This window comes from Lissotriton helveticus, chromosome 2_2 (genome assembly GCF_964261635.1).
Source record: "Lissotriton helveticus chromosome 2_2, aLisHel1.1, whole genome shotgun sequence".
NCBI classification, from domain to species: domain Eukaryota; kingdom Metazoa; phylum Chordata; class Amphibia; order Caudata; family Salamandridae; genus Lissotriton; species Lissotriton helveticus.
The window spans coordinates 468,300,932-468,313,030 of NC_136060.1; the positions used below are offsets into that span (position 1 = coordinate 468,300,932).

At 47.5% G+C, this 12,099-nt stretch overlaps 1 protein-coding gene across 1 annotated transcript in view; it reads right to left on the bottom strand.

Annotated features, from left to right (window-relative positions):
• The window catches only part of SLC4A11 (solute carrier family 4 member 11), a 1,943,806-nt gene that overhangs the window by 523,625 nt on the left and 1,408,082 nt on the right, over positions 1-12,099 (bottom strand). Inside the window, exon 12 of the mRNA XM_078678714.1 lies at positions 4,095-4,208. Within this exon, the coding sequence (XP_078534840.1) occupies positions 4,095-4,208 (114 nt within the window). The remainder of the gene's footprint in view (positions 1-4,094; positions 4,209-12,099) is intronic.

Consider the following 12,099-nt stretch of genomic DNA (forward strand, 5'->3'; position numbering starts at 1 on the left):
CTCCCTGCGACAGGAAACATTGTTCTACCTTCCCCTGTTCGAGCTCAGCTCAGTAGCAGGAGGGCAACATTGTGTCTGCGGTCAGCAGCAGCAGTAGTTTGCAGTTGGACAGTGGAAGGGTGGCACCAGTACATGGAATCCTACATCCAAGGATTCCAACATGTTTTGATACTAAACATGACCGGTTTCGGATCAGCCAATATATAGTTAGACATCTCGTAATTGACTTGATATCCACTATATGTATAAAATGGCTCACTGCACTTACAAAGCCTGGGGAATCGATTGCTAGGTTTGTAGTAGGTCTCCTGCTCATGCAGGGCACCCTCACACTTCTAACCAAGCTTTCAGGATTGAAAGGCCTACCTTAGGGGTGAGTTATAGGTTTTAAGTGCAGTGACCTGAGATGTAAGGAATCCTACATCTGTGGTGAGTGGTGCTAGCACCAGCTCACACAGGCTGCAATGGCAGACCTGTAGTCACAGTTTGAGTGGTCTCTCACGGGTGGCATAATACATTCCGCAGCCCATGGAGTCCTCTAGTGTACCTATTCCGTGGGTACCCTAGTACCATATACTAGGGACTTAGAAAGGTACAAAAATAGCCAATTAGTATGGTACATAAGCCCTTACCATAGTCCAGTTTAGGGAGAGAGCACAGTGACTGGGGTCCTGATTAGCAGAATCCTATTAAGACTAGTCAGAAAAACAGAGTAACACCAGCAAAAAGTCGAGGTAACCATGAAAGCAGATCTTTGAGTGCCAAACGAATCGCCCGCAATTCCAGAAGGTTGATGTGGAGCAACCTTTCCTCTGGAGACCAAAGACCCTTGATCTCCAGATCCCCCAGATGAGCACCCCACCCTAGGGTGGAAGCATCCGTTATCACTGTGGCCACCGACGGAGGCAGTTGAAAAGGTTTTCCTTGAGACACATTGCCTTCCACGCCCCACCAAGACAGATCCGCTGCAGCTTCTCTTGTGATCTTTACAGACTCCCTGAGATCTCTGTTGTATTGATACCACTGTGTGTGGAGGCACCACTGGAGTGCCCTCATGTGCCAGCGTGCATGGTTGACCAGCAGAATGTAGGAAGCCATCAGACCGAGCAGACGAAGGACCTTCAGGACTGGAACGACCGCTCCATTGTAAAATAAAGGAATCATTTCCTATATTTCGCGAATCCTTTGAGGAGGAGGGAATGCCCGACACTCAGTTGTATCCAGTACAGCACCTATGAACAGGTTGCGTTGGGAGGGCACCAGGTCAGTGTTGGGCAAATTTATCGAAAAGCCCAATTTGTACAGGATTGGACGAACTCTGCCATCCTTCTTGGGGATCAGGAAATACCGGAATTAGCCTCCCTGACCCCTTTCCTGCTCTGGAACCACCTCTATCGCACCTTTTCTAAGTAACGCCAGGACTTTCTCCTGCAGAAGTAGCAGGTGGTCCTCTGAGCAAAACTCTTGGCAAGGAGGGTAATTCGGAGGGAATTCCCGAAAAGGAAGAGCATACCCATTTTGCACGAGATTGAGAACCCAAAGGTCCGATGTGACCGATTCCCAATCTCGTAGAAAATAGGTAAGCCGACCCACCACAGGACCCGCATGAATGGCGGATCTAGGGCTGCTTTACTGAGGTAGGAGGGGGGTGGGAAGAGGAGGAAGCTTGACGTCCGAGGATGAGCTCTGTCTGCCCCTGTACGATTTGTACAGCGGATTTTGCTGTTGAGACTGCTTGTGGGCTCGAAAGGAGGACCTTCCAAATCCGCTATACCTTTTACCTACAGTACCTCTGGACTGTAGACCCAAAGACCTGGATGTTGCTCTGCCATCTTTGAATCTCTCCAACGCGTCAGCCATTTTTCCCAAAAAGGCCCGAGCCATCAAAAGGCAGATCCATTAAGGCAGCCTGGACATCAGCAGAGAATTCGGAAGACTTCAGCCAAGCTGCTCTTCTGCTGGCAATAGAAGACCCCATGACTCTCGCCACAGAGTCAGTCGTGTCCAACCCACTCTGGATGACTTGCAGAGCAGCTGCTTGAGTATCAGCAAGCACCTCATTAAAATTCTGCCTGTCCTCCTCTGGAATCTTAGGGACCAACTGTTTCACAGAATACATCAGAGCATGGATGTAACGCCCCAAGAGGCATGTGGCATTCGTCGATTTGAGAGCCATGCTCGCTGAAGAAAAACCTTTCTTTGCTGCTTGGTCTTGCTTTTTAGAATCTTTGTCTCCAGGCACCTGAGGGAAAGCACCTGCAGATTTTTTGGAGCAGGCTGCCTGTACCACCAAGTGTTCTGGTAAAGGAAGAGAAGATAAAAAGTCTGGGTCTCCAGGAGCCACCCTATATCTTCTTGCGACAGCTTTCGAAACTGCTGGAGCTGTAAGCGGCCTATTCCACACCTCCAAGATTGACTCTGTCAAAGATTCATTAAAAGGAAGCATAGGCTCTACCACAGAAGATGGAGAGTGGAGGACTTCTGTTAATAATTTTGACTTGCACTCCGCAGTAGGCAGACTGCTTTTTTGTAGACCTGGAAGCATGCCCCGATGACGACCTCGAAGGCGACCTCGAAGGGGATTTCGACTTCGAACTCTTCTTGTCCTTTTTACCCTTCATCTTGGCAACCAGGTGCTTCGCCTCTCTTTCACGAAGGGCCTTGGGGTTCATCTTCTTGCAGCATGGACACCCCTGAACATCATAGTCTAAGGACAGGCACCATACGCAATCTTCATGCGGGTCCGTGATTGATTGACATCATTTTCCCGCATTCTCCGCACAGCTTGAATCCGGTCTTCTTCGAGGACATCTTGACAGGAGGCAAAGAAACAAGAAAACGCTGAAAGCAACAAACAATAACAGACTTACTCAATAGCTACAGAGGATCCCTCGAAAACAGTTAGCGTCGACGACACAGAAAAAGGGGAACGGAAGTCATCACGCCGACGGAGTCCTATTATGGAGTCAGTGACGTCAGCGGAGCCGCGCGCACGAAGCTGTGCGTTCTGTGACGTCGTCCACGTCGGCGTGAAGAGCTACAAAAGAATTTCCGCATGTTGCTGACGCAGGGGGATATTCACAAGGTGAGGAATCCACTGGTACGCAGGGGGATATTCACAAGGTGAGGAATCCACTGGCAGATGTATCCATAATAATATTATTTAAGAACTTTCATCCATTATAAAAGGCTTTGTGAGGCACCTGCCAGTACAAATGCATTGTGTGTAGGAGGGCTTTGCATGTTCTTATATTGTCAGGCCACTTTTTCTCTATTCTTAATGTAAGCCTATTAGGCTGCATTTTTACCTTCATATACACTGTTTTGAAGAGGTTTTGCATGTCTGATGTTATAACAACTCTAAATATACAAAAAGACAAAATAATATGGGCATTCAGGAGCAAAATTATCCATCTGATAGACTACCATTATATATGATTATATATCAACTCTTATGAACCGCTCATTCTGACAAAGATATCAGATTATCCAAAAGCACAGATGCAATGTATAGGCCTCAGTCCTCGTATACTCAATTCATCCAAAGCAGTAGTTATTTTATGGCCTTTATTGTCTAGTCTTGCAACCCAACTACCCTTATTGCCATTTCCAATGCAAAGCAAATCAGTCACCCACTTGGAAAGAACACTGAAGCGCATGGCCTAATATCGCCTTATAAATAACAGATACAAACCATAAAAATAACGCACAGAATCTGTAAACTGAACATTGAATTATGAACTATGTCAGGAAAATAAATATTATGTGGCCTCAATACACATTATTTGAACTCACACTGGAGCTAGAAATTGCTAAACGATTTTAAATCTCAAATACATTACTGGCACAAGATCGTGTTAATATTGGTAACAGTTTCACTTACTTTTACTCTACACGATATGCTTTATTAGACAGAAGGCACATGCAAGGCACTTAGCAACCTTTAACCCTAATTGCGTTACAAATCCGCAAAGCAAAAGCAAATAAGATTCATAAGAAAACAACACTTAAAATTTCAACTTTCATAGATAATCATATTCACTGAAATGTAGTGCTGTCAAAATTAAAGAAAAAAAATGAGTTTCAGAACTTACGATTAATATATAAAGCCAGCGGGGCTGTAGTTAAAAGTACAACTAATGGTTGTCCAGAAAACAGTGCATAAACAACTCCACCGATGCACTGACCAACAATAGTCTTCTGCACATCTAGAAAAATAAACATTACTATTTTACTTTAAATATAAAAAATGCATAACAAAACTTCACAGCATCAGGTGTGTGTAATTCCTATGGCAGGACACCAAGGATATATTGTTTTGGGTCAAGGACAATACGTTTATATGTCTATTTTGTCCTTGGGACATGTAGCTTTAACCCCTTGCAGCACAAACCCTTTGGCTGCCAGGTTACAGTACCACATTATGCAGCAGAGAATGGAATTTTTTGCAGCTGAGGTAATACTTGTCCATATGTTAATGCTGGTCAAATTTGTATTTATGGCTGATTAATGCAAAGCCTTTATTATTAGGGTGAGTGCTCTAAATAAATGTTGTAAGCTCGGACTGAACTACTGACAATAGTTCCAGTAAAATAAAATGTGTACACACGTTTCCAAAGATCACCAATATGAGGCTACGTATACTACTCCTAGAATGCTCTCTGATTAGATGTAAATATGTAAAGCAGCATGGAAGCAAAATTGATGATTCTGTGGTTTCAAAATAAAATTTTCACAAAAAAATGCATTTAGGCAAACAATTGTTTTGCAAAACTTCTGTGAAATTTTAGGTAACATTTTTCAAAAGCATCATTTATTAAAATGTGTTGATGCATGCTAGTATTTCCCCAACAATATTCAGAATGGAAAAGCTGTGTAATCAATTTCAACAACCTTATGGGAAACATGGAAATAAACAAGCACCGGCATAGCCAAATAGGTCCGACATTGGTAGTTAGTCTTTTGGTTTTGTCAATGCGTGACTTATGACATGGCTTTCGTAAAACTTTATTGTTGTAAGAGCTGTCGTGCCCTCACCACTGTAACAAACAGTGGCAAAAACTAAAGTATGTTTTAGTCTCAAAAAGCAGACATTGCCACAGTAGTTCATGGCACTGAACAAAATTATTGTGTGTGTCGATATGCTCCTTGTAAAAAAGCAGAATGCTATCACTCAGATTGAAGCCAGCTGACAGATGGATAGAGAGAATTTTAATAAAAACAAAAGGTTTCGGTTGATGCTAGACCTAATTGGGGCTAAATTCCTAAAGAAAATCACAAAAGTACACCCATGTTCCATGTCTTCGCATTAGTGCAGATTTACGTATTTCATGAATTCACGGAAATAGACCAGGAAATCGTACTCCTAGAATGTAGAGCGTTTACAAGTTCACTTCCCCTCCAACCACTTTTTTCCAAACCCTGGAAGATTTACTTCTGATCTTGTTAGGAGCAAACTTCCAACCTCTCTCAGTATGGGAAAACATTAGAGAAGAGCTGGTGAAAACACTTAAAACATGCAAGTTAGTAGGTTTGTACAGACTCCAAAGTGCATTCCAACCCTATAACTATTGCTTACTGCTTTCTCCAGCCCAAATATGTAGATCTGCAGAAAGGTGGCTAAATAAGGTGTTATGAGCCGCAATGTATCCCAATATAGGCCTAGGAAGCTGCACGACCTTTTACCTACATTTGTCCTACCTTACTCTACATAACTGCTCTGACGTTAAACTTTTACCTAGTTACATGCCACTATCAAAACTACCTTCAAAGGATGGATCAACTGGGTCACTCACCTCAGAGGAGCGGACTACTTGGCGCGACAAAACTCCACCTGGAAGGAGTCAACAAAAGGTCTGTGGGAAACACTGGACAGAGCTCTGCTTTGATCTTCCTGATAAGCCTCGGGATTAGTGGGATGGGGGGAAAGGCGTAGACAAATGTCCTAGACCAGGCTATCGAAAGCGCATTCCCCAATGATCCTCTGTGGTGAAGCCTGCTTGCATAAGACCGGCATTTCTTGTTGGTCGGCGTGGCAAAGAGATCTATTGCAGGTCTGCCCCACTGGCGGAAGACCTCTTCCAGAACTCGCTGGTTTGGCTCCCACTCGTGACTGACTGAGGATAACCTGCTCAGTCTGTCTGCATTCTCGTTTAGAATTCCTGGCAAGTGTTCTGCCTGCAGCGACATCCCTCGAAGGATCGCCCATTCCCAGATCTCTTGAGTTTCCTGCGACAATGGGAGAGACCTGGTTACTCCGTCCTTGTTCACGTAATGCATGGCCGTGGTGTTGTCCGTCCTGATGAGAACTTGCGAACCTCTTAGGCGAGGGAGAAAGGCTTGTAGAGACAGTTTTATTGCTCTTAGCTCCAAGAGATTGATGTGGAGCCGATGACCTTGAGGAGACAAATGGCCACTGACATGCAGGTCTTGCATCACCGCTCCCCAATCATCCAACGACGCATCCGTTGTCACTACTTGAGGAGACGGATCGCTTATGAAGGATAGACCTTGGGACAAGTTTCTCTGGTCTGTCCACCACAGGGCCGCTCTTTTCATTGTCGGAGTGACGGTCACCTTGTCGTCGAATGATCCATGAATCTGTTTCCATTGCATGTCCAGTTGCTCCTGAAGAGGACGCATTCGCAGTCTGCAGTGAGGAATCAAAGGTATACATGACGAAATTACCCCCAGCAGAGATTTGTAGCAGCGTACTGAAAGACACCTTCTTTTTCGTAAGTCCAGAGCCATGGTCTGCAGTTTTTCCCGCCTTTCTTGGGTTGGAAAAGCTTTTGAGAGTTTTGAGGTCAGGATGGTTCCCAGGAAACGTGCCTTCCTGGATGGGACCAGAGATGATTTGTCTTTGTTTAAAGTGAGTCCTAGATTTTGAAACAGGTTTGTACATGTCTGAACAGCGTCCCGCGCTGCTCCCCTGGACGAGGACTTCAGCAACCAGTCGTTCAGGTAAGGGAAGACTTGAAAATTATTCCTTCGCAGGAATGCCGCTACTGGCGCCAGCACCTTCGTGAAGATCCTCGGGGCTGAGCGAAGACCTAAGGGTAAAACCTTGAATTGAAAGTGGCTCTTGGCTACCGTAAATCGTAGAAACCTTCTGTGTGCTGGGTGAATCGGTACATGAAAGTACGCATCTTCGAGATCGAGCGTGGCCCCGGATTGATCAGCTGCAGGATGTCTTGAAGAGAGACCATCCGGAAAGACAGTGAGATGAGATAGGTGTTGAGCTCAATGAGATCTAAAATGGGGCGCCATTTCTCTAGCGTCTTCCTTACCAGGAAGAACCTGGAATAGAATCCCTGTCCTTTTTGGTCGGAGGGAACCGGCTCTATAGCCCCCTTCAGGAGCATTTGATTAACTTCGAGCCGCAGAAGACGCAAGTGTTTTGATGGAATGGCTGCAGGGGGCTTGGGTGGTGGAATTTGTGTGAATTCTAAGGTATGGCCCTTTAGAATGATGTTGAGCACCCAACGGTCCAATGTTATCTTGGACCAATTTTGAAGGTATTGGGATACCCTGCCTCCCACTGATGACTTCCTGGAGGAGGGTACAGTAGGAAGAGCCAGAAGGCCGCAATTGTCGCTTGGACGTATCACGTCCCTAGTGAGCCTGCTTTCCTCTGTTAGGCCTGGAGTAATTGGAGGATTGGCCCTGCCTTTGTTGATAAGGCTGGCGGTATTGTTGCGAACCTGAGCCGTAGGATGAGTATCTCTGTTGTTGGTAAGATCCTCTGTAGTTTGTACTTTTGCCTCTGGACCCTCTAAAAGGAGTTTTGCGGTACTGAAGCGTACCCAAAGATCTGGCGGTCTCAGTGTCGTTTTTGATGTCTTGAAGAGTGTCGTCAATCAATTTCCCGAATAGTGCTTCTCCATCAAAAGGAAGATCCAGGATCTTATTTTGGATCTCGGGTCGAAACCAGGTCGCCTTCAGCCACCCCTGGCGACGAAGGACTGCAGCTCCAGCCTAAGAACGAAACGCCGTCATGGCAATGTCCATGGCACAGTCAATGACTTCCATTGATGTCGCCCCCCCCTTCTTGTAAGACCTTTTTTGTTTCTACTTTTGATTCTGGAGGGAGCTGATCCAGGAACGGTGCGACATCACACCATAGCTGGCGGTCGTATCTGCCCAATATTGCTAGGGCATTAGCTGCCCGCACCAGAAGACTCACCATTGAAGAGAATCTCTTCCCGGCATTGTCCAATCTCCTTCCTTCCTTGTCTGGAGCAGTTGTTAAAGTAGCAGAGGGGTTGCGGAATTTTCTCTGTGCCGCTTGAGAAATTACTGAGTCCGGTCTTGGGTGGCCCGTCAAGGCAGCTGGACCATCATCAGGCGCTTTGTACTTTTTATCTAGACGCAGTAGTACAGGGACCACCGTTGCTGGATTTTTTATTGCCTTAAGGCCTTCATCCCACAGATGTTGCACTATTGGAATGGACCTTGTCCTCTTCCTATAAGGTTCCTTGAAATCATACAAAAAACATTCAGAGGCCACCGCAGGCATCGCCAACTTGAATCTGCCAGTCGCTCTTTCCATCAGCTGATGAAATCCTACTAAATCTGCTGGCGGGGTTTCCACCGGATCCGGACATGGAGATGGAGGGTCCGGAATGATGTATTCATCCCATTCAGAAGCTTGATCAGCTCCATCATCCGAATTATGATCCTCATCCGAGGAATAATCATGGGTGTCTGCTGGTCTGGAAGGCTCTTGTGGAATCGATGCCTGTGGCTGAGGAGACACCTGAGCTGGTATTTCAGTAACAGCCGTTGAGGCAAGCGCCGGGATAGGCATGGATTGCGGAACTGGAGACAGAGCAGGCCCTGCAGCTTTAGATTTGTAATCCTGCAGCATCCTGTGCAGGTCCTGCAGGAAAGAAGATGGTACCGAAACCATTTCTTGACCTGAATGTTGCTGTGGTTGGGCAGAATGATGATTGTAGGAGAGTAGGGTCTGCAATCCTATGATCACCCAGATTTTTGCTTTTTGCTTCACTGGTTTACGACTTTCCCTGGCTGTGGGCCTGCGAATCAGACCCACAGCCTAGCTGTTCTCTCTATTCCAAATTGTACCCAGGTACTGAATTGGCACTGGGCCCTCTCCAAGTCCCTGTACCCAGGGCAGAGATGCACCCAGAAGTCTCCCAGGGGCTGCAGCATGTATTATGCCACCCCTGGCCTGACTAACTAAACAGACACAACTGGCTGCTTGACAGCTGGGGTAAGGTGGTGTAATCACCCTTTGCTTTAGATATAGTATACCTATATCTAAACCTAAAATGGGCACACAGATCTCCTATCAGTCACTCCTATGGCAGGCCTTAACAATCCTGGAGGCAGAGTGCTTGGAATCGTGTGAGATAGTGCTCTGGCATGAGCTGAGCCTGTCTGCGGCCTTCGGGATCTACCCCTTAGCCTTTTCCATGATAGCGTCAGACCATATACTCTAGTGCCTTATAATCCTCGCGGTTATGGTAACTTTGGTCTGACATTATCTAAACATGTCGTGTAAGGTGTCATACGCTTTGGAATACTACCCCCTCGCCAGTTCTGGCGACGGGGGTAGCATTCCACCCCTCTAGAGGGAGAAGACATGTTGGTAGCTGTATCCCCGGTTAAAGTTAAACACAGCCTCAGCTCCACAAATAGGATGCTGCCACCGAGACACCAGTCTGCCCTCCTGCTGCTGGGAGTCCTTCCAGCAAACGGAGGCCTGGACAAAGGGTTTCCTGTCAGGGGCGGTGCTAGCACCATCCCAGACAGGATTTTGTGTATCCCAGGTCGGCAGGGCTGAAAGGAAGGTGACTGCAAGTGGCACCCCGGTGCTCATTGTGCATATGCCGGCTCAAACCAGTTCCTGGGGCACACCAGCCCCTGAGCTGGGGAGAGACCGGACAAAGGAGAGGGGTGTAACCACCCCCCTCCTAGTCCCACCCATAGGGCAGGACTTAGTCGCGTGCCAGCCCCCTTTCTCAGGATAAAGGTAGGAGCAGGCCCCCTTCTAGATTAGATCATCTTTGAATCCTGAAACTACTTTCCACGAAAGGAACTCAAGACTTCTTCTCAAGATTTCTCCCTTGTGACTAAGGAGTAGTCACCCTGCAGCAGCAGGCACCACCTAAGTATCTTGCGGTTTGCTGAAACGTCCTTCCTCCGGAACCAGACTGCCCAGCTCGACGAGACCCGGACTCCCTGCCCTCTCTGACCTCAACCTGCCTCTAGAGCACAGCTGAGAATCGTAGGTGCGACGAGACCAGAGGACCCGGCGATCATCAGAACCAGCACGACCACCGAGGGACACTCGAGTGGGTGCACTGGGGTAAGAGAAGCCCCAACCCCAAGCAGCACGAGCACCAAAGCCCAGCCCCCCAGCATCCACCAGATCTGCGTGGGGCCCTTTTGCTTCTGTGTTGCTTGCCACGTTGTCCGGTCACTTGCCCGTTGGCTAGTGACCCTCCAGACGACGTCCTACGTTTGTTTCACCGCTGGTCTAGCTCCTCTAGACTGGCCCTTGTCTCCTCTTGGAGGGGAACTTCCTCGGACCCTCCTGGTCCACCCCAGACGCCATTTTGTGTCTCCACGTGGACTTGCCTGAGCCAAGGCTTGTTGCCTCCTTCAACGGATCCAGCATCGCCAGCAGCAGACATCCGACGTGGGACAGCTCGCAGACCTCCAGCCTGGTCGACATCAGCGCCCTGGTCCGTGCAGCAGCAGAATCCAGTGTCACCTCTTCACCTGGCTGAGTGACCTCGTCCGGTGCCATCCTGGTGCCCACCTAATCACTGGCTAGTGATTCAGAACTTGGTCCCCTCTGCTTACAGGTATCCTTCAGCTGATCCAGTCCTTGGATCGGCCCGGAACATCTTCACTGGTCGCCTGCCAGCAACTTCCACTTCAGGCTCCTGGTTCGTCAACGAAGAAACCCGACGACACTTGAAGCCTATGCAGCCGCAGCCCCTGGGCTAGGTAAACCGAGTACCCCGGTGCTCCAGCGTAGAGCAACTCTCTAAGTGTCTAGATCCACTTTCGTTTTTGACCTACCTAGTCGGGTTCGCCCGAGAACACTAACTTTTGCTTTTACTAGTATCCATAGACTTTGTCCCGCATTACGCGTGAGAGTTCCCACTCTGCACACGACGTCCCTAAGCCTCCTGCTTTTAATCTAAGGGTTCAGCATTGTAGGCCCAGCGTTTCTAAAGTCTATGAGAGTAGTACTTACCTGCTAGTAATTTCGCATTCCACTTTTGTAGCATATGGTTTTTCGTGCCCCTCGGGCATTTGTGTAAATTGTGCGACTTTCAGTATTTCTTTAAGGGTTTTGTGTTGTGCTCAGCTCCCTGACTCAAAGAGTTCAGGGTAGTACTGTTATAAATAAATATACTTTATTTTCATAACAACTTGTGTGGTGTCCTTTCACTTGGTGTTCAAGGGGTAAATGTGATGGTAAAACAGCTGGCTTAACACGCCCTCTAGAGTTTAGCCTAAAGACTGCATGTATCCATGCTACTAGGATAGCTTGTCTATCAGGTTGACTTACAACCAATCATCAATAAGGGTTGTTTGGTATGATACAAAGTGATCACTAGAATAGTGAGCACTATATATCAGGCCAACTTCTCACAATGATAACCACCTTCTTGGTCATACCTTCCTTCAGAATCAGTCTCCTGGCACTTGACCAGAAGTTGAGGACTGTCAGCGTAGCCATAAGAGTCCTGATCATCACATTCTGACTCATCCTCATCAAACAGCAAAGCTGGTGGCATGGGGGTTACCCTCCTGGGAGATGTCATGTCCGGTGTAATTCTGGTCATTGAAATAGTAATTCTCTTCTGCGATGGCAAAATCGATGGTACTGAAAATGCAGCCGTCGTCGGCTTCGTCGACGGAATATGCATCGTCGACCCAAGAACACTCGACGACAAGATAGGCGTCGACGACGACGAGACTGTCGACATCCCAGCCGTCGTCAATGTTGTCGAGGCCCTCGTCTACGCCACTGCGACTAACTCTTCGACGTCGCCCTCGTCGTCAACACCGCTGCCATCGTCGACATCCTCGTCGACGATGCAGTCGTCGGCGACT